The 23,029-nt window shown below is 46.2% G+C and overlaps 1 protein-coding gene across 1 annotated transcript; it reads right to left on the bottom strand.

The window, feature by feature from the left end:
- Positions 1 to 660: 660 nt before the first annotated feature.
- Positions 661 to 22,556, bottom strand: ELK4 (ETS transcription factor ELK4). The gene is made up of 5 exons (XM_040535580.1): positions 22,359 to 22,556; positions 13,794 to 14,009; positions 11,482 to 12,405; positions 10,204 to 10,320; positions 661 to 8,904 (listed from the first exon to the last, which is right to left on the bottom strand). The coding sequence occupies exons 2-5, from the start codon at positions 13,998 to 14,000 to the stop codon at positions 8,806 to 8,808; spliced, it is 1,347 nt and encodes a 448-aa protein (XP_040391514.1). The 5' UTR covers positions 14,001 to 14,009; positions 22,359 to 22,556; the 3' UTR covers positions 661 to 8,805.
- Positions 22,557 to 23,029: the final 473 nt, after the last annotated feature.

The raw sequence follows: 23,029 nt of genomic DNA, 5'->3' as shown, positions 1-23,029 counted from the left end.
CAGTGTGTGCTGTAATTCTGCTCTAGAGCCACAGGATGCCACTGTAACGCTCCTGGAGACAGCTGGGATGAAAAGTAAGTGGTATACCGCAAAGCCCAATCACAGCAAAAATAAATAAATAAATCTGTTATTAATAGAGACCCTCCCACTATGACAGCATTCTCTCCATCTCTGTACAGAGGAAATGAGCATGAAACAATAAACTGAGGGAGTTTATTTAGAAAGACATCTATGCAGATTACATTTATATCATAACAGGCGCTGTCAGCTATTTAAAAAAAACGAAACACGTCTTATGATGTCCTTGCAGATGGACAATACCTAGCGAAATGCTATTTCCAGAACAGTGCTTCTTTTGATAGAAGTGTACGTGATAATTCAGATTTCCACTTTGCCATTAGCATTAAATATGGAAATGAGCCACTCACTGGGGGGAATGGTACCTGCTCTGGCACAAAGACTGCGTGGCACCACAAAGCCAGCAGCAGCAGCTCCGTCTCTGTCTCCATTCAAGCAAGATGGGAGGAAGCCTGTGCTTCTGTCAACAAGACAGGTTAGCTCGAGGTCTGATGAACTCCCTCACTATCACAGAGCAAGCTGCCCTGCAGCTGTCACTTTCAATTTCCTCCACTGAAAAAAAACAGTCAAAAGATCAGGAACTTTGTTAAAAATATTTATTTAAAAAAATACAATTGTTTTGCATGTCTGGTTGCACATAACTATTAACATATGATTGACTTGAATAATTTGCTACAATGCTTTTTTAAAGCCGGCTTGCATTATACAAAGCAAATCCCTCTGTCAGTTCTTACATAAAATAGTTTTCTTTAACTATTCCCACCCCATTTTTAAAAAAAGATTGCAATACATTGATTTTTTTTGCACAAAAATTGAAGCAATAGAAAAGTCACCTGATTTCTCAGGAAAGACCTTCATTATGTTTGAATAAAAACTGCCAATATGCCACTCTTGAAAAGTAGGATTAGTTACTTTGAAGTGTCAATACAGTGCATGTCCTCCAAAGTAAGTTTTGCATCATAGAACTTTGCCCTCCAAATTCTAGTCAAACCTGAAATGTGTTCAAATAACTGCATATCTGCGATAATCAAGTTGATCAGACTTTTTTTCAATATGATATCAACATGCTGAAGGTCTTCCTAATATGTTATCTTGGAAGGTTAAATAAAAGCAACTTTAGTAACACTGAACAATTACTGAAAACTTTGGCTATTTATGTACTTGCATTACATACCAGCATTTTTTTAAAACACAATGGCATTAAGATACTCTTATAAGTTTTTTTTTCTTTTTTCTTTTTTTCAAAAAAAAGTTCGACTGAGAAGCTACTCTCTCACAGGCAAGTTTACCCAACTGTAAGAAGAGCACCAAAGCGGTGTAAGATTACAGTTGGCTCTAAAAGTCCATGTCTGGAGTAAGTCTCCACTGTAGGAAGCCAGCAGATGTTTGCTATAACACAACTTGCTTTGTCTCTCAACTCGGTACTATATGTGCATATTAAATGCAATTCTGTTCTGGAAAGAGTAACTGAAAATGTTATTTGCTGACTTCAATACCATTTTTACTTAAATTAAAGTAAAATCAAATCCATTTCAGAGTTAAAGAGTCTTACATGACTGTCTCCACAGTCTGCCCCAAGCAGAAATGTCAGAGCTGCTGTACTATTGAAAATACTGCAGACGTCATCTCGCTGATTTACAGAGAATCCAAATTAACCTAAAAAATCACTTGAGGAGTAACACTAAAGACATCAGAAAATCACTTTCCAAAACAGATATGCACTTTAAACAGAATGACAACTGTCACACGTTACCACAGCTGATTGGGTTGCTGAAGTTCTCTAAAATTTAGCTTAACCTTCTCTCCCTGGCTCTCTCTGAGCCACGGACAAAAAGCTGCAAGGACCAGATTCTCAGCTGGTGTAAGTTAGAGCAGTTCTGATGAAGCCAAGGGATCTCTTCCCTTTTACAAGCTGCTGGCATACGACTCAAGTCTGCCATCAGCTCACACAGCGATTCTCACATTCCCAAGACAAAGTCTTGTGCTGGTTAACTGTCCCTAGTCAGAGTCATTTCAGTCTCAGATTAATTCCAGCTGTCCTAACATACATTAGAGGAGACAACCACTATCCTTACCATACACGTCACTTAAATTTTCCCGTTTATGCATCTCTATTATTAAGAATATACTTCTCAGCTATAAAAACAGAGGGGTTGGGAGAGATAAGCATTAAATGTGCTACTGTACTTATCACAAAACACTGTGACGTACATAAGGCCATCTGGTAACACTGCAACAGAATACAAACAAGATTTTCAAAGGGAGTTTTAGAATACATTTTTTTAACTACAATGAATAATCTCAACCCTGTTCACAGAGAATTAACGTTAAAACTAGTACATCATATATATAAAACTCTGTGCAACTGAATAACAGCAGAACAAAAAGTCAACACAATTCTATAAAGCAGTTTCAAAGCCTGAAGATTTAAGACATGCTAGCCAAAAAAAACCACAATGCATCTCAAGGAGCCTAGAGCAAACCCAGGTATTGTAACCCCCCCCCCCACAGCACACAGCACACACTAGGAACCATGCAGAAGCCATCCTCAAAGCCTTCCTGTGTTAAAAAAAAAAAAAAAGAAAAAAAAGAAGGAAAACAAAACAAAACAGCTTCCAGTTATTAGTACAGCACTGTTGCATGTACTGCCCAAGGACTGAAGTGGGCTCCAAACACACTGCTTTCCAGCCTCTCGGACTGCACTGCTTACAGTTCAGTCGGTGTCTCCATTAAAAGACCCCTGTTTTCCAAAGGTTGCTAATTATACTGTTACCCTCTCACCCTGCCAAAATCCCTACTTTGAGATGAAAACCTTCTGCAATGCATGGTCTCAACAGAGAAGTGCTTCAGGAGAAAAAAAAAAGTCCAAATTGTTGTTCCATTAATATAAAGTTATTCAAAGATACAGTTAAGACACTTTTATAGAAGACGTGGCATACAGCAATGTCAAAGATGTGTTTAAAAATAACCTTTGGCAAATACTTAGCCCACACCATGGTAAAATTGATTTGAGTACTTAAAAAAAAAAAAAAAAAGAAAGGAAAGAAAAAGCTCTCAAAAGCCTCAACAGCATGTGCAAAACATTTAAAAGTGGCAACTGCATAGTGCAGTATTTGCTCTGAGTGTACACTGTAAGCATCATTTACACAAATCTGAACCAGAGCACATAACGAACACACATCCTCTCGGGCAGTGACTGTGTGCACATGTACGTTCAGAAGACGAGAGCTATTCCAGTCTCAGTTAAACAACGCATACAGAAAACAAGTCTTCAGCTGTAGAAGTATGCTTTTTAATCAGATGCCTGGAATAGCTCCACAGAGTCTTCACCAACATTCTTTGGAAGGGAAGGGTAAACAAAAATCAATTCTAGTCAGTTCTACTGTTTTCTATAGAATAATTTATACGAAGCTGACATCTCGCTATCTGAAAAGGGAAATACATTAGCTTACACATCCAAGCAGAAACATTGGGCCCTGCCCAGTTTTCTTACCTTACAGGTCACTTTATTTTTATTTTTTTTAAAAGTATGCTTATGGTCAGAAAAGCTGCATCCTCCAAAAAGAATCAACGTTCTGCAGTGAACATATTCTCCCTTAATTTTGTTTGCTCTTTGTACAAAAGCAAGAATAACATTCCTCAGTTCAAAATCTGCTAGACACCCAAAACCAACGCTTAGCCTTTCTGCTTTAGGCGGTACCAAGACAGGTAGCAGGTCTGATAATGATACTCAACACAAAGTAGAAATATGGCAGCACCGCCATTCCTGTGGCTTTGTAGTTCCTATATTACATCCTTATGACTAAAAGCAGGCTACAGAGAAAAGATTTGGTTCTATTTTCAGAAATATTTCTGTCCAGAACCAGCTTTATAAAGGGGTCCTACAGAGTCAATGCTATTCGCTCAAACTACGTGGAATGCCATGTTCACAGATGTCAATCCAAGAAAGTCTATTGCAGTAATAGCCCTGAAGAACTGTGTAAAACAACTGTCACTGCATTTCACCCTTTAATCTTCACCTGACAGCCTCAGATTTCAAGAGATCAACTCCAGCATGTCACATATTAACCACCACTCATCTAGATGGCAATAGCCAAAGGCTTCCACATTAAGCAGATTTCCTAACGCTGTTCAGACTAAACAGCAGCCATTGCCAATTACTGTTTAATTAAATTCAAATCAAACCATAAAAATTCCTGTTTAGGCAAGACATACTATACCTCATTAAAGCACCCCAAATAGCTTCTAAGCAACACGATTACAATTTTCATGTACTTTCAACTTAGTTGCTGAGTGTAAGATCCCGTGGTGCTCGGGCTGCCTGTCTGCAATACCATGCTCCGTCATTTTTAAGTCAAAATAAACTCTCCATACCTAGGACCCGAGAGGCCAGACGGTATGTAATATTTCTTACACAGGAGAACTAAGGAACAAAACAGAACAAAATTGTTATGGACACCCAAAACTCAAACATCAAGTTTTAAAATACCTGTCAACTTTGACAATGTTCCTTAACTACTGATGTAGTTTATTTCATAGCTGACAATACCAAGATAGCCTCTTGATACAACACTGAGATGTGTCTTGTAAACAAATATGCATTAAAAATGGAAGAGGTTAAATTGTATAGTAAAAGTTGAGTACATACAAAAAACGCTATAAAACAGTAGCAAAAAGTAACTAGAAGATAAATGAATAAACCATGGGTAGCCAACAGATTGTCAGCACTGTAGGTTCCAAACTCAGCAATAGAATAATGCTACCGAAGTGGACCAGAACTCTGCTTGTGCTCACCTGAGAAACTGCATCGATGCGCTAGGCTAGCTCTTTTATCCAGTCTTGACCTGCAGAAGCTCTCGCATGGAAGTTGAAGTCATGAGAGAATCTGACATTAAACAGGTCGGCACGTTGAAAAGCTTGTGAAGGAAGATATGCACATGAGCAGCCTTCACTGCGGTTAAAATGAACACTATGAAAACCAAGAAGAATCTGTTTGTTGGATATCTGAGGTTTGAAAATATATTAGAGGGAGAAACTATCCCAAACAAACTGCTGAATAGCCAAAGATTTCCATATTTTAATTCCCACTCCGTTACACCAAAGATGCACGGATACTGAAGTCTTAAGACACTCTAAGTGAATACAACGAATTCTCCAATTTGAGGAATTTCATCACTTCCTGACCTATTGCAAAATGCAATTTGAATGTGCCGAAGACAGTGCATAGGAATTACATTCAGCTGTCACTGCTGAAGACCAATTTCTGAAACAAGGTTCTAGACTTAAGCTGCTAACAAAAAAACCTTTCTTCCATCACCCTCATTTACTAGGATCACATTCTCTGAAAATGGGTAAGACAGAACAGGGACGGTTCTCTAAACGTAGGCTGTTATTAACACGTTTCTGCTTTCCACGGATTGTCTCTGCTTGCAGCACACGTTGCTAGTGGCATCCTGACGGTTCAGGATCTCAAAAAAAACAGACGTAGCACAGACAGCACCAGCAGCGCAAGCTTTGCAACTCTGCAGTACTATTATACAGCAGCAATAACATTTAAAAGAGATTTCCAGAAGCGAGACAGATGTTCAGCTTCCATGCTCATCCAGTCTAATTCTACCACCATCTATGAATTAACCAATGCAAATACTACCAAGCATTTGACAATACCACAGTTACTTCAGCAACATGAATTGTAACGTAATAAAATGTTTCTGTAATGCTGCACTATTTTTAAAACCAACACGGTACTATACCCATACTACAGACTGCTAACATGATAATTAAAAGAGAGCCTATATTAACCCCCACCTTCCCTACACTAAAACCAAGTTGCAAACTGCTCCTGCAGCGAGCCAGCAGAGTACCAGCAGTTCACACAACCAAGCTCCCAGGATGTCACAGCGACACTGTGCTGCCAGGAATGTGATCCAAAAAAGCTGGCAGTTATACACTTATTAGTAAATGTCCATTTAATGAGGCAGCATATATACAAGACACTATTATTTTAAGTGACCTGAAAGTTACAGTGGGGAAAACAGGAGTGAACTTCTCTCCCACCTCACCTTGCCTAGTCTTGCTTTTCCAACTGCCTCCTGAGATTATAATCCTATGTGGGACCTTTATTTTCCAAGGCAGGTGCCCAAGCAAAAGCAGTCACCTTCTCAAGTCATCCGTCAGGAAGCTGGACATCACCAGATCGAAGCTAACACATTCAGACTGCGTTTCACTCTCTCTGAAGAAGGTATTCCTGAAGGTGAACACGTATTTCAGCCACCAGCTGTGGCAGTGCAAGCTTATGCAGCTACTTGGAGAAGAGCATGAAACCAGGCCAAGCAAAACTGATAAGCTACATTAGCATTTGGTTCTCTTGCATACCTATGCTGAAAGTGATACAGTTTACAAAAAAATAAGTGCACGTGTGCACATACACAACTTTTAAACAAAAACTTGGCTTTTCTCCATAGGGGACAAGGAAAGGGAAGCAATTAAATTGCAAGTCTTTAGTGCTCATTAGTTATTTTTAAACTTTAATCCTAGTCTGCAATGTTGCTCTCAAATCCACACACACAGTGGGCATAAAATTGGCCAACCTAAAACAACCATTAAAAGTGCTGCTATTTATATATAGCTATATATATTTTCTAGAGCAAACTTATAAGCTATCATGCAAACCAGAAAATTCCACATGCCTGCTCTTAACTATGATCTGCAGGTTTCTTTCTGCATTTAAAAAAAAAAAGTCAATATTGCACATTGTCATTTTAAGAGCCACTGGCACCGGAACTTTATCCTGCATCTGCTGATGTGTAAAACGCGAAGCAGTGTCGTGCCTCTGACGTGACGGCCAGGAAGACAGTTCGCTACGTGAGCTCGCGCCCTGCTATCTGCACCCCAAGATAGGCACACTCTTTTCTCCCACCAGGCAGAGGACTTTCTGGATGAACAATGCCCAAAAAGCAACTCCATTACACCCACCCATGGCTAGGGTGCCCTACTGGGAACATACTAAGTGGTTTACATATTTCAATGCTAGAATATACAGAGAGAAAATCACTGCGGTAAATTAAGTCTTGGGTATTGTCATACATATGCTTTAAAGTGAATTCAGAGTCCACAAAACTGGCAAAAGGAAAACTCTGGGAAGGCAGAGCTCACCATTCACCCACCAGACAGGTGCACTAGAGCAGGAAGCACACTGCCAGCTCCTCTTGCTGTAAAGGTACAATCTTTCTCTGCTCATCAAAACCTCAAAGACGGGCAGTGAGGATACCGAAGGAAAGAGATGGTCTCCATCTGTTTTCTAGTGGGTATTTTTATCCTTATGTCACCAACTCACCACACGTATGTGGGTAGCAAACCGAAGTTGCTGCCTGACAGCAGAGACCCAAAGTGGAAGGGCACAGAGCTCGGTGCCAGCAGACCAAGACATCCAACCTCTGAGGGGCCGTGCGAGGAGAGTCCCTCCTCTCTCATTCCTCAGTTCTCTTAAAAGGCCTCCTGAGGTTTAAAAATCTAATTACAAATTTCATTTCGTCAGTGTTTCAAATGGCTCTGGAAACTGATCCTGTATTCATCCACACACACGGCCACCAAGGAAAGAAAAGCAAGCGCAAATTTACAGTAAGGTTGATACGCCACGGTACCTCTCTCAACTAGCCGTACGCACTAAGCCTAACGTTTTTGGGGTCTGAGTGCTTCCTCATACAAAAAAAGCAATAGATGTAAAGCAAAACTCGAGATAAGAGCTCGGAGAAGAGGAGATTCTCCACTTCACCTGTGGGAAAAGAGCAGTAACGTTAACGCTCAGACGTTAGCGTTCTCACCCACAGCTTGGGTCTGATAATAGCGCATCAGGCAGCAACCTCACGTAACAGATACACCCTCAAACCTCACGTAAATCCATCACGCTGCTGATCTAGCAGTGAGATTACAGGCTTTAGAACAGGTCTCTGGCACAAGAAATGTTTGGACTTCAGCATTCAAACTTTCTGAGAACTGAAAGGAACTAATCCCACCATTCGTTTGTCCCCAGGCCTTGCCTCCTCACCAAAGGGAGGGCCAGGAAGCATCCAGAAGGCAGCCAGGCCACTTCCCCGAGAGGCTGGACTGTCTTTGTACAATGCCATTCAAAAATTGTTCATATCTGAGTAACGCAATCATCGAGTATTCCTTGAAAATTTCTCCCTGCAAAGAGACAAGACGTTTGTACAGCAGATAAGACGCGGGCTGTTTTGTTGCTGCAGAAGTTATCAGGCCCCAAGGCAAAGCCGAGTGCACACACACCCCTTTCCCAAGCATTTCCTGGAATGCCAGCTTCGATCGCAATTAGATTTCTTCTTGCCAAGCACAGGAAGCAGAAGAACAGAGGTTTTCCAAGAGTCACAGAGAAAAGACTTCTCTGATACCATTTACTGCAATCAGTGCAGACTCAGTTACTGCAACACCAACTGAAACTCCCTTTAACCATAGTGAAGTCTTCCAAACCAAGGAGGGAAGAGAAGAGACCGGAGCTTCAGCTCCTATTAAGGCGTTTGCATATACATTCCCAATCTGGGTCTTCAAAAAAACAGGAATTTTGCAAAAAAGGCATTTTATCTGGGAATGGCAAAAACTATGACTTGATAATCTCTGTGGAATTATAAATTGCTCGTTTAAAAAACATGGTTAAATATAAGTGTCATAATCTTTCCCTTGCTTGCCAATATGTCCTTTCCATGAGTTCATGTGCTATGTCTTCTGCAGATCAGGGGAAAATGGGCCAGGGGTAGAGGGTCCATCCAGTCCAGACAGAGTAAATGGGCCATGACTGTTCAGCACTGATGGAAACTAAGAGACAAAACAAAAATAAGTAAGGAAGAGGCTATTTTAACTTACTGTTCCTCTCATATCTGTGCATATAGAAGCTCCCCCAGAAATAAACTAACAAACTAACAAAAACTCGCAAATAATCTTCTTGTCTTCCCCAAGTAATTGACTTTTAAAATGCTACTGCATCACAGATAGCTGGATTTGTGCAACTGCAACCAGCGTCACCAGACAGACCCAGTCTGCAGCCTCTGCGCTGAGCACTGCCTATCTCCTAAACTAATAAGGTCACAAGACAGGGACTTTATAGAGGTTGTTGAGAAACCACGTTCTACATTGTTCCTCAATTAATTACCAGCTATTTATAGAGGAAAAGGTCCAACGCGTTTTCAGACCTAGCTGTTTATTGCCTATCCTGACAGTACACATAAGGTACTTCCTTCATCTCCATGGCGATGACAGATATAAACCCAAAAGACAAGCAGTTAAATTTCACCCTCTGCCTAAGCAGACTCAGGCAACAGATAGAGGTACTCCAATTCCTAAGTGGAACGTAGAGGAAAATCAAAGGTAATTACACAGCTAAAGACTTTATTTTCTTAATTTAGAAGGCTTTTTTCTTTTTTAATCTTATATGAATAAAAATATTTACTGAAAACAATGAAGCGGAGAATTTCTTAACCATAAAAGATAGAATAATACAGAGCATACACAAAATGTGCTACATACTGCCACAGAGATCACACACAGAGCCTCCCTTCTTACTAGTGCTGAGGTTTAATTAATGTCCTTCAAAGGAAGGAGGCTGTTAAACTATTAAAAGAACCACGAGAGAATAGCAAAATTCCACTTCCAGGAAACTCTTAACCCGTGAAGTTATAAGGAGGCAAGTTTTACAGGAATGGCAGACTTAAAAAACATAATTTAACTACAGCAGATTGCTGTTAATTTAGAACATTTCTGAAACAACAACATTTACAATATACTTAAACAAAACAGGGTAAACATCCACTAAGATTAAACTTGCTCTCAAAAGCTAACATGGGAATAGAAAACAAAGATGTCTATTTTGTTTCCACTGGGTACAAAATGATTCCTTGAATTCAAGGAAACTGTCAAGCGACTTTTTAGTACTTTAAACTTGGTTTTTGGCAACCGAAGTATGAACTATTCCCTGAAATGCTTACTTGCCTTATTAAGCAGCAAGTATTACTGCCTAAACTTGCCATTGGATTTTTGGGGTAACAGATCCCAGCAGGTCTTCTGAAGAAGGGGGCATTGCTTAAGTGTAGGTCAAACAGAGAGATTGGCTGAACTTACCTGAAAGAGTGTGTTAGCACCTTGCAACCTTGCAGGACTGAGAGGAGCAACCGGGCTTAGGGTACTCCAGAAATGAATACTGGAGAGCAAAGGACTTGGGGTCAGCAAGATGGGAGTCTGCAAAACACATGGAGACAAGTCAGTCGTTTGAAACCTGCACTGAGTAATAGATAGCACATGGAAAGCTCGCCACAATAATGAGCTCCTACAGCTGCAGAGGGCTGGATCCAAATTTCAGAAACTCCCCTTCTCTCCTTCCGCTTCCTCCTACCTTCTCCTCCTCCTCCCTTCAAGCCCCACAACAGCAGCAGTCATCGGCTCTCCCTCCCCTTTCTCAGCAATTGGCCCTCTTCTCCCAGCAGCTGCCAAATCCCGCGCACAGCAAATTGGCCTCTCCTGCAATTCAGTACACAGCACCTGCAATGACTTGGGAAAACTCAGCCTGTGAATTTAATGTGAGTAGGCAGTGGGCATACACATGGTCTGGGTGACACTGGTGATGTAAGCCACAACAAAAGAAATTCACATCCAGCTTCTGAGTGCTCTGGATGTTCCAGGTTCACCAGCCAAACACTTCGAGGGGCGCCAGAAGAGCAGCTACACTTGATTTTTCCCCCCCAGCCTTCAGCCAGTTCAGTTTTCTATCAGCGGTTTCCCTGCAGTTTCACTCCAATTTATTACAGGAAGGAGATTAAATATATACAGAACAATATAACAGCATAGTTGGATTCGGTTCTCTTCCAAATTTTCCAGGAGGAATGAAAGCTTTCCTTTCCCACACAGCGGTAACAACCAAATTCTGCAGCCATTCTTATCACCGTTAACTCACATTACTCTGGTCTGAAGTAAAAGGCTACTGAATCAAGTGAAAGAACTCGGCAAACAAACGCCTCAGTGGTTAGCTATTTTTACGCATTTTCAGAATCAGCCTGAAGGGCAGGGTTTAGGGTTTTTGAAATAATTCAGTGTCACTTTGGGAAGATTTACAAAGGATCCTACTGGTGCTGGGCTTTGCCTTCCCCATGCTAACACCGTACAGATGCGTATAGCTGACTTGCCACTTGGACACACTTTGGGGTGGGAGCTAATGAAGATTATGAATAAAATTTCTGTTTTATAAGAAAATGGAAGTAATGTCATGGGTTTCAGAGCTCCCAAATACCATCTACTGGCTTTTAACTTTCCATTTGCCCTCCCTTACTGTTTAAAAATATAACCACTACTCTCTAAACAAAAAAAAAAGGGAAAAAAAAGAGGTGGCGGGGGTAATTCGGTTACCTGAGAGAAAAGTGCTGGAGTAAGAGAAGCGGTGGGGAGAGAAGGGCTCAGTATTCCCAACGGACTTGGATCACTGCCTGTAATGACAAGAGTAGGAGCCAACTCCAGCCCTTTGGGTTTTTTAGATCTGGAGAGATGATTGGCAAATTCCTTCTCCAGCACAGATGAATCCTGCTCTTTGGGCTCTGGGGATTGATGCTGAAGGCTCTGAGCCTGCTCCAGCTGCTGCGAAGCCACCGACTCTATGTCCGTGTCAATGTCCAGGTCAGGATTAGAACTCAGGGGGGGCGAAGGGGGAGTGGAAGGAACTTGCAGAGTGGGAGAAACCGAGGATACAGGCGGAGTTGGGGTGAAGCTGGTGGTTAAGTTTGGCAAAGGTGCTGGAGCTTCAGGGACAGTTAACTTGGGTAGAACGAGAGTCTCCAAGGTCTGGAGAGTTTCTTCTGATCCCATGGAGAGAGAGGATGCAGCCGAAGGGGCAGAAGCGGTGGAAGTGGCAGAGACCGTTGAAGTGGTAGCGACCAGGGGGACAGAGGACGGCTTTTTGGAGGGCATGGTTACAAACTTGATGACAGACGGTGTTGGATCCTGAGCGGGTTTCTTCTCTGTCAGTTTCTCGGCTGGATTCTCAATCTTGATGGACCTGAAGAGTTTTACACTGGAAGAGTTCAGGGAGTTCAGCGTAAAAGAGGAGTACAAGCCTGAGTGGATATAGTCATTGCGGCTGGAGGATTTAGCACATGACTGAGACTTCTCCTTCCCACAGTTTTCCACATCCTTTGCAGCACTGCTAACTTCCGCAAAACCAGTCATTTCAGGGTCTCCTTCTATACGGCCCACGACAAGTGGATCCATATTTAAAATCTCCGGATAAGAAACAAACTTGTATACAAACTTCTTACCATTCACTTTTTTAATGATATTCTGTGGGTAAGAAGATACATATTTTTAGCCCTTCAGATTAATTATCTTGCTACAAACATTGCCTAAAATAGACTGAGGAATTAAATAGTTGGTAGTCTTTCACTGAAAATTGTTTCTATTTATTTTAAAATACACACTGCGTTCTTGCAATTTAGTTGTCCCACCAAAGCATCGTTTCCAGAGCTCACAGACAGAACACTAGAGCAGGTGAACTTACCCCGACCTTAAATGTACTAACAGCAGCCTTAAAACTGCAGAACAATTCAGTTTACAATATTTTCAAAGACCAACTAGGAAACAAAAGATACCCGTTACCCCCATAAGAGTTAAGATCATTGGTATGTGTACAGTAAGTGCAATCTATCAAATCATATCACCCTTATTCTTAATAAGATGATAATAAAAGAAAGAAGCTGAACTGGTCAGCAGAACGTAGGCTTATCAGCTTTTTCAATAGGCAAAGTAGCATTCATCAAACTTGGTTTGTTCCTAACTGCAATGCCACAAACAATTTCGGCCAAAGAATATTGTTATTTATTGAACAATTGTTGTTACTTAGACCTCTTGGTATAAAGGCAGAGGTAAGGAAACTGTGCTACTCAATAATAAATGACAAGCAACAAACCATACCCTACAAACTGACAGGTTCCTCAGGAACTGTTTTTGTGTTTCAATCCCGTACACCCACACAGCAACAGTCGTGGGATAAATGGCTTATCGGAAGGTTACTGAAATGAAGATCACAATCCCACACTGCGGTTCTAGTTCAGCTTTTTGACACTACACGTGCACTAATGAAAGGCTACTGCAAGTTCTTAGAAGACATTAGCTAAATAAGAGAAGCACCTTACTCTACTGGAATAAACTCAATATCCTTCTTAGGGGTGCATTTCTGAACACAAGGAGGAAAAGAAAAAGACTGGGCTGCCACACAGGAAATCCTTATTTTGATAGCTCCTTCGTAGAGACAATAACAGAAAAGGTCTCAAGGTGGTGCAATATTCACCATCTGGACCGCCATTATCATTCTGTTGCTTAAACTGGAGTGTTGAAGATTTTAACACTTGCAAGGACACATATGTTTGGAGAGGGGTTGCAAAGGAGAACATTATTCAAAGAAGGATTCATACTACCAAAGACATAAATCAAAGACAATAACATTTTGCACAAATGTATCTAGAACCTCGTAACATAACCACTGGGAGGAACCAGATATGAGGATAAACAAAAGGCAAAAAAAGCAAGTCTAAACATAAACTAGTGCACCTCACTTAAGTCTGGGAGACAGAAGTGACACCTATCCCCTTGAAGAGAATGAAAAAGGAAACAAAGCTCATTAGGTGGGTAAGATGGATAAAGATTTCAGGTGGACTTATGGACTTTGTTACCTTCACATAATAGTATCTGAGAGCACGGCTGAGTTTATCATAGTTCATGCTGGGCTTGTTCTTGCGGATTCCCCAGAGTCTGGCCACCTCCTCTGCCTGCAGCAGTTTGAACTCCCCGTCGTTGGAGGTCCAAGAGATGATATTCTTGTTCTGAGGCTCTTGCAGGAGTTGGAGGAGGAACTGCCACAGGGTGATAGCACTGTCCATAGCAGTAAGCTGAAATTCAGAAAGGCAGATACGAGGCAACAGATTAGGACCGGTGCGTTTTCTGCATCTCCCTACAAGGGGGTACGGGTGCAGAGATGTTATTTCCAAAGGCAGCAAGAGTAAAAATTATTAGTCACCAGTCGTGAAAGATGTTCCCTGCAGAACAGAGAGGCTGAGAGCCAACTGCTATCGTCTCCTCCCACATGTCAGTCCTTTTCACATGGGTTATATTTAGCCTCATTTAACTAAATCAGGTCACTTTGGGTAAGTTGCAATGAGTCATTATCCAAAAAAAAACACCAAAAAACCCACAGTTTCTAAGTTGTTCCATGTTCACCCATTCTGACTTGTACTGCTTTATTAAAAAAAAAAAAAGAAAAAAAAGCTCAGGTGCACTCAGGTAAAATCAAACACCCACACTCACCTCCTCCGTTTCTTACCTGCACCCACCTCCAGCCTCCAAGTCCTTAACAAGGCGGAGAGCGGATCAAGCAACTGCTTAAGCTACCTGGGAATGCCGCTGTGCAGAACAATTCAGTTTTCCTTCATTCATATCGCTGCTGTCCCTCCCAATCGACCCCCGGTCTCCTCTCAAACCTCCTTCTTTTCCCAAACTTCATCCCCGTGTTTCACAAGAAAGTAAGCTAAAAAAAGTAAATTAAATGGTTTCTGATGCTGCCTTGGCTTTTCTCTTGATTCCTCTCGTGTCTTACCTACATGAGTCTTTTAGGCTGAGACTTTCTAGCACTAGTGCCTGCCAGTCGCTTCACCCACTGCCAGCATGGTTTTCCCACACTGGAGCTGTGGCTGGATAAAGTCATCGGGGGCAGACGAGGCGGCAGAGATGCCATCTTTCCCTGACCATATCTGACCGCGCGGAACAGCACTTCCGCAGACGTTTTGGAGCAGAACACAAATAATCCTGTCTGCACAGAGGAAGCATTAGGATAAGCTACGCTGCGAATTAACAGATCAAATTATATTAATGCAGTATCCCACATGGATTCCCTTATTCCAGAACCGATTCTTTCTCGCAGAATCGCAGAGTGGTGGAGGTTGGAGGGACCCCTGCGGATCAGCTGCCCCAACCTCCCCGCTCAGGAAGGGTCTCCGACAGCCCCGTACCCAGGATCGTGTACTTGTGAATATCCCCAAGGGAAACTCCCCAGGCTCTCCGGGCAGCCCGTGCCAGCCCTCCCCACCCTCCCAGCGAGGAAGCTGTTCCTCACATAGGTGGCTTCAACTTCTTCCACTGCAATAACAAGAAACCCGGCCACTGTGCAACAAGAGCCTTCACGGTGAATTAGTGACGGTGTTTTGATATGTTTAACTGCTGGATTCCCCCCCAAACAAGTCTCAGTAAAAAACCTATAGAGCACGGGGTTTCTCCGGGGGGAGTCTGCAGCCCCAGCGACCAGACACCAGGCTCAGCACCAGCATCGCGCCCAGCCCCTGCAAGCAGGACCCACGCCCGCGCTGTCTGAGGTCCAGGCATCCGCAGGGCTAGGTTTAAGATCCAGGCGGCACTGCCAGCCAGTTCATCTGTTACCAAGGGCTTTTATTCCAACCTCCTTACTGCCCAGCACTCACCCAGCCCTATATAAGGAAGAGAACCGGCTTCGTGTCAGAGCCTCCCGACTCACTCAGCCCTGTAAAAGGATTACTGCTGACAGCTCACACAGGACTGTGCATTCTTATTTAAATAAGGTGCCCTAGGGCAGGTGTTTTTTTGGGCAGAGCCCATCTCGTTGAGCCTATTTTTAAGACTACCTGCCTAATGCCACGCTTACGTGACTCCAGAGGGATGTTACATTGATCAAGCCAGCTAAATTGCTGCAATTACACGCAACAATCTCAAAATGAAGGACACCCACACCACCTTGTTATGCTGGCCTAAGGTGCTTTCCTCATTAATTACCGCACGCATACAACTCCACGCTTGCCCAAATTAATTGCTGAGTACTCTAAGAAAACATCAGCTGCTGAGCCCAGTGCTTTGAGACTTCCCACAGCACGCTGGGGAGCCGAAAGGCCCAGACCTCTGGGGCAGGGAACCGAATTCAATCCTTTCCAGCACTTTGACTTACGTTCACACTCACCAGGAACCTTTAATCTCGTTTAATATCTGCCTGCTGGCACGGCCAGGGACGCGCGTGCCGCGGAGCACCACGAGCGGAGCCTCATCGCGCCGTCAGGATGATGCACACGCACGGCTGTTGTGCAGACATAAGGACTTGATTCCACCATTCTGCAGAGCTGTCAATACCCGCGCTAAGTGCTAACAGCGAAAGAGCAGGAAAATGAAGTTGAGTGATTATTCCCACGCTACATTTATCCGCAGCAGCTCCAAAGCCCGTAACAGCACTGCACCAACTAGCGCTGCCTGATGCAACGGGAGGTGATCACGCAGAAATTAGATTAGCAGCAGAATTTCAGAGTGGCAGAGGCTTTTCTTTGCCTAAAAACCTGTGCAGATTTCATCCCCCAATTTCAACGCCATAATCCCACCGGTGTGCTTCCCCTCAGGAAGAAGTACTTTGCTGTTATCATCTCAAAGCTCACCAACTGCAGTCAAATGATTGCTAGGCGAAGGCTGGTTTGAGATCGGGATACACGGTGCTGACCAAACTGTATGTGCACAGCACCAAGTTCAGCAACACAGCCTATGCCCGGAGCGACTGAAACGATATTAGATAAAGGATTCCAAAAAAGCACCTTTCACGGTGATGTGCTACGCTGTTCTAAGGAGCACTGACCAAAATAATAACATGGATGCGCTGTGCAGAGCTCACGGTGCCTGGGTCCCAAGCATTGCAGTTTTCTGGCTGGAAGAATCCTTCCCCAGGCAGGGGCGCAGTTACCGACTGTACTGGCGTGGTAATCAGCTGAGTTTCTAGCAACGCTTCTGGCATTTACAGGCTTCAGTGTTGTCGTGATCCCTCCCATCACTTATAGGATATGCTGCACATGGCCATCAGCCTCTGCTTTATCAAGTCTCCGTCAGACACGTTCCCAACAAGGCGGGGCAGTTTTACTGACTCCCCAGCTGTCGGGGAACACAGGCAGAGAGCAGCGTGGTGCTGTTAACGGGCAGGTTGTATTGCAGATGAGAAGAATGAACATCCCTCTTTATTAAATATTTATTGTGCACGTGTACAGGAAACAACAGAGGTACCTCAACGTCACTGGGAGTTTTTCCTGCAGACTATATCCAGCAAGGAGGGCCAGCAAATAACCCTCCCAGCTGGTTAAATCAATGGGCTCGCTGGTAGGACTCGCCCCTTTAGAGTCCAGGAGTAAGCTGCAACTGGGAGAGGGTAATACATATACAGGAGACAACGCTGCAGGACGAATAAAGGCTCCTCTCATTTGACTTTATTAAACTTGCTTTGATACCGCCTAAGAATACATCAAAGAACTGTTGCTTCTTCAGGAAAAAACAGGATTAGAAAAAAAAAAAAACCATCACACAAAATGTAAAATTAAAACCAGTACAGCCGAGCTGAGCACCTCGCTTTGTTTGATTTACAAAATACCAGGTACTGTGTTAAAAAGTTCTTCCTTCTTCAGCACCGGGGGCAGACGGCGGCTGTCTCCTTCCACGAGCCCTTACCTCGCAGCCCCGAGGCCTCCTGAGCGGTGCCAGCGCCCCGTCTGACCCCAGCTCTGCACATCTCCAGCTGCCGGGCGGCACTGGGCAGCCCAGCTTCTGTCCATACCCCGGCCCTTTTTAGGGCCACGTGCTCAAAACTGTCCCCCTCCTTCTGCCCCAAGAGGGGCAGGAATTTGGCAGGTCCTCTTGTCCTTTTGCTTCAGCAAAACCCACTCCCCAGAAACGTTACGGGCTCGTTGACTACAGGAACTAAAAGGCATGGGGATGAGGACAGGGACCCACCACCCCACTCCTATCCACGCTAACAATGGCAAGGCGTCGCTTCTTGCATGATTTGTACGTAACGTTTCAGCTTCTTTCACATCTACGGCTCCTTTCATCAAAAGGCATCAATCTCCCAGCACAGCTCCCTGTCAGCATAAAAAGCCTCCTCGTTTGATTGCTTTTTCTTCGAGATGAATGCACCAATAATTACAAGCACACCACTGCAAACTGCCTCTTTGCTGAAGGTTATTTTCCTTCTGAGAGTCCACGGAGAAAGACAAAGGTCTCATTTGAAAAGACAATGAGGGAATTAGGCAGCGAAGCAACGGCGCTGTTTATGACAACAGCCTTCCCACTTCTGCACCAGTCGAGTACGAGGAAAAAATAGTTGCTAGAGGCAGAGGGCAGTTATACTTTGTAATGAGCATGCTAAAATAGAGCACTATTATTGTCTTGAGATCTTCTCTGCCGCCTACGGCTGACCCTCGCAGCACACCGAGTAGCTGACGGAGTTTGGCTGCAGTTTGCTGAGCGCGCACGCTGCAGACCTGAGCGTGCTCGGGTGGCTGCAGCCTCTCTGAGGTTGCTGCAGCTTTGTCTGAGCCCTGACTTCACACAGCTTCACGTTTACAACAGCGCCAGGACACGAGATAGGCATCTTCTCGAGCGACTTCTCACCCATCTCGCCACAACCCGCCTCGCACAATCCATGTGATTACAGAGCCTCCAGGCTCTGCCGCGCTGGGGGAAGGAGAGCGTGCGGTCACTGCGTGGCACGGCTTAGGAAGCGGCGTATGATTTTACCACGGCCAGCAGCTGTACTTACCGCTGCGAAACAAACCGAGGGGTTCGGTGCCCTCAGCTCGGGGGGAGAGGGGCACCTGCTAAGCCCCGGTAGGCAGCAGCCAGCCGGGACAGGGCAGGCAGCAGGGGCGGCACCGGAGGGGCTCTGCCCCAACCCCCTCCTTCAACGCCTTCTGGCAGATTTCCTGTGCTTTGACTCAACACCGAGAGCAGCTCAGTAATCCCGCGCCTCGGTTTGTTCCCTTATCAGCATCTGCAGGCCGATGACTTTTCCAGATGGGCTGATTACAGCAGGCAGCTCGACAACCGTGCCAGAATCCCCCCCCAGGAGCCACGGCTGGTGCAAAGGAGAGGGGAAGAAAAAGCGTCACAGTCCTTACGAGGGCAAAAATCCCTCCCAGGCACGTCAGGGGCACGCTTACAGCTGTCCAGGCATTTACACAGAAGTGACACCTCACAAGCTGACTGAGAGCAGCATAAAGCAGAAGACACGGGGTGACGGTGCCACAGAGGATGCTGCTTGAAGGCTGCCAGAACCGAATCAGTACCACCAATGTGCACAGCACCCTGAAAGCACCAAAACTCACCAGAAGAGAACAAAACCGCTCCCCAGACACTTCTGTTTAATAAATAAATTCAAACAGCAACGATAATTTAGAGATGGTCTCGGGGTCCTCGTGCTTAATGGTGCAAATCAGCCGTGCAGCGGGCTGGCAGGTGAGCAAATTAAATCCTTACACAATTCCAGGAAGCCGGACTCACTGTGCACACACCACAGGGGCACCCTGCTCATGCACAGCAAGGCTGAGCTGTTAGGGCTTCACTGTACAAAACCCTCCCCATGTTTTTTTAATAGCTGAAGATGGCCATGGTGAGTGAACAGAAGGAATTTGTAGACAATAACCCCTGTTCTGTTGTGCAATATTCCTGTGGAGACGAGGCTTTAGATGCTTGTTCCAGGAAATTAAAAAAAAAAGGCAACAGTTTAGATTAAAGGAGGTTTTGGGAGGTCACAGGCCCAACCCCCGGTTCAAAACAGGGTTAACTTCAAAGGACCATCAGGCTGTTCACTGTCTCTGTCCAGCCAACAAAATAAGTAAGTATAAAGCTGCGCTATTCCCTCTATTCCTTTTATTTTACTAACGGGACGAGGAGCTGTAACATCACTAATGAACTATGCAATTAAGTGGTCATCAGCACGCAATCGAGCAACAATTTCACTAGCACAGCACTCCAAACACCCCTGTACCAACACCCCTCTCATAAAACATTCTCGAGCCCCTGGGAAGGTGAATCACCTGAATTACTCCTTTCAGTGTTTTACCGATTTTGACTCCTTTTGGGAGCCTGGTGCCCAACACGTGTGAAACCTACCGGCCAAAAATCTGCCTCACCGGGGTGCTAGGAGCGGGACGCAGCCCGCTTCTGGGACACACCGAGCACTGTACGGATACCTGAACTACTGCTGCCATTGCTGCTTGCTTTCTTAACTTACTTCCCGAAGACAGGTGAATTACCGGTTAAAAGACTGCTGTAGGTGTAAAACCAAGTTACCATTCGCAAGGAATTAAATTAGAGATGCACATTTTCCCATCTGCAACATCAGCATTAAGGTTTCCAAACCCTGGTAGCTTTCCAAGAAGCACTCAAACTGCACCTTCTCTAACAAATAGCAAAATCGGGTACAAATAAGAAAAAAAAAATCCCAGATCCCAGTAAATTCTAATCTTCCCCTCGGCCCTGGTATTCACGGCGCTGTTGTTTCCCAGGCGGTCAGGAAAATCAGCTCGTTCTGAACGAGAAGCTGTGGTTATCGAGGCAGGAAGCTCCTTGGAAGGAAACGCTGGAGGATGTCCTCGTGATAAGAGCTGCTCCACAGTTTTCATTGCCTAATCCCTCTCCAAGTCTGACAGTCATATTTACTTAAAACAAACGCTGCAATAAATTCTCTGTTCTTGGCTCGAAAAATCAAGCTGCAAGTTTATATGAAATTAAGGTATTAGCAAATATTTTGGGTTTTCGGAGCAGTTTGTTTCATCTTTTTAACTCCTGTCTGAGAAATAAGTACTTCTTGTCCCAAATTTGCATTTTCTAGTCTTCCCCACCTTTCGGTAGCAGGGCAACAGCCAGGAAAAAACAGAAAGAACGGCAAACTTCAAAGACACTCAATTTTTTATCTGGCACTTGGTTTGTTTCTAACGCTGATGCGACTGCCTCTAACAAGCCATGAAGATATGTAATTGTATGAGAGCTCCTCTTTCGGTGGATTACACTTCGTTTCCTCCTCCTCTGCCACCACAGCGGCCGCGGGGAGTGTTTACCGGCAGCAGATGGATCTGGCTGCGGCGGGCACGGCACGGCACGGCAGCTGAACGTAAAAGCATCCGCGGCGAGGAACAAGAGGCCGGGTCCCCGCACCGCGCCGTGGAGCGAGCCCCGAGCAACAGGCTCAACGTTTCACGTCGATCCTAACCTCGTTACGAAAAGGAAGCCTCGTTTGAGCTGGAAAAGGTTTCCTTTAATAATGTTTATGATACACGCAGCCCGGTTGCCATGACGATGGAACAACTCCTCTCCGCAAACAGGCGCTAAGCCCCTAAAAATAAACAGGCCGGGCGAAATCACGGAGGCGCAGCTCCGCCGGGAAGGCTGCGCCTGGTGCAGGGAGCGCGCTCGCTCTGCGTACGAGGAGGAGAAAACGAAGAGAGAGCACCGCTAATGACTAAACCCCGCACCCACCGCGCGCAGCTCGCCTACAAGGTGCCTGCTGCATTGCCCAGGAGCCGCTGCTCAAAAATAAGAACACCGGGGCCAGAACAACGCCGGGTTCCCCCTCTGTGAGGGGCACAGCAGGGGGATTGCTGGCAGCGGGCCTGGCGCTCAGGTGACGTTGTGTAACAGGCAGGTGCGCGCCGAGCCGAGCCGATCCGAGCCGCCTGCGTGCGTGCACCGGCGGCGCAGCAGCGCCCGTTTGCATACTTTCTCCACGGATTCCCCTATTGATGTGGGGAGGCATCCACCCATCCCGCAAAGAACACACAAGCGCTCCAAAAAAAAAAAATAAAAAAAATAAATAAAATTACAGAAGGCGGGGAGAAAAAAAAAAAACAAAACACAAAACAAACAAACAAAAAAAACCAACCACCCGACCGAGCGTGCGATTCCTGCCTCCCGCTCCCCGCTCACCTCAGTAGAGGGGGCAAAGAAACAGGGCCGGGGGGAAAAGAGGGGACTGGGGGAACCTGGGGGACCCCCTCCCCCGTGCCCCACGGAACCGGCCGGGGCCGTTTCTCCGTTCCCCGGTTAACGGAGGCTGGAAGGGGCCGGGACAGCCCCCACGGCCTCTTCCGCTCCCCAAGGCCAAGCCCCCACGCGTGGGTGCCCCCCAGCGCCCCCCTCCCAACCCCAGGACCCCCCCAAACCCCCCAGCCCCCCCCCACATCCCCTCAGAGAGGCCCGACGCGCCCCCCCCCCAGGTGCTGACCGAGCCCCCCCGGCCCCTCAGCAGCCCCCGGTGCCCGCAGCGAGCCCCGAGCCGTGCCCCCACCGGTACCCCCAACCCCCCCGACCCCCCTCAGCCCCCCCCAGAGCCCCCTCAGGGCCAACACCGGCCCCTCTAAGCCCCCCCCCGGTCCCCTCAGCCCCCCCCAGCCCGTTCGCTCCCGGTCCCCGCTCACCGAGGAGGAGCCCCGCCGGTCCCCGGGCGTCGCGGTCCCCTGGCGGCGGGCAGGAGGTGGGAGCGGGCCCCCCCGCCGCCCTTCATGGCCGGGCCGGGCGCCGGGCCCCCATGGCGGGCGGCAGGAGGCGGCAGGAGGCGGCCGGGCGGCGCAGGGCAGCGGCGCGGAGGCGGCGGCGGCGGGGAGCGGCGGGCGCGTTACATGGCGGCACCGAGCCTCCGCGGCCGCCGTACGCCACGCTTCCGCCCACGGCCCCCTAGGGACGCGAGGGACGGCCAATCCGCGAGCAGAGAATGGGAGCTGTTAGCCAATGGGACGGCGGTACCCGCCCACCCGCCCGCAAAGGCTTCTGGGGGGTGTAGTCCGCGGGGTGCGGAGCCCGCCCAGGCCGCTCGCAGCCATGTGCCCGCGGCCCGGCCCGGCCCGGCCCCGCTGCCGGTTCCGCGGGACACGGGGTGGGGACACGGGGGGAGAACGTACTGGGGGCGAGGATCCTAACGGGAAAAGCCAGGAGAGAAAGGGAAAGCAGAGTGAGAAGTGAAAGCGAAGCGAAACAAGAAGGGAAGATGAAGAGAAGTGAAGCGGAGCAAGAAGGGAAAGTGAAGCGGAGCGAGGAGGGAAAGCGCAGCAGGAACCCAGGAGCAGCGGTGCCCAGGATTTAGGCTGCACGT

This window comes from Cygnus olor, chromosome 24 (assembly GCF_009769625.2).
Source record: "Cygnus olor isolate bCygOlo1 chromosome 24, bCygOlo1.pri.v2, whole genome shotgun sequence".
Lineage (NCBI taxonomy): Eukaryota > Metazoa > Chordata > Aves > Anseriformes > Anatidae > Cygnus > Cygnus olor.
Note: the sequence above shows the minus strand (reverse complement) of the source record. Positions and strands in the feature narration are given on the sequence as shown.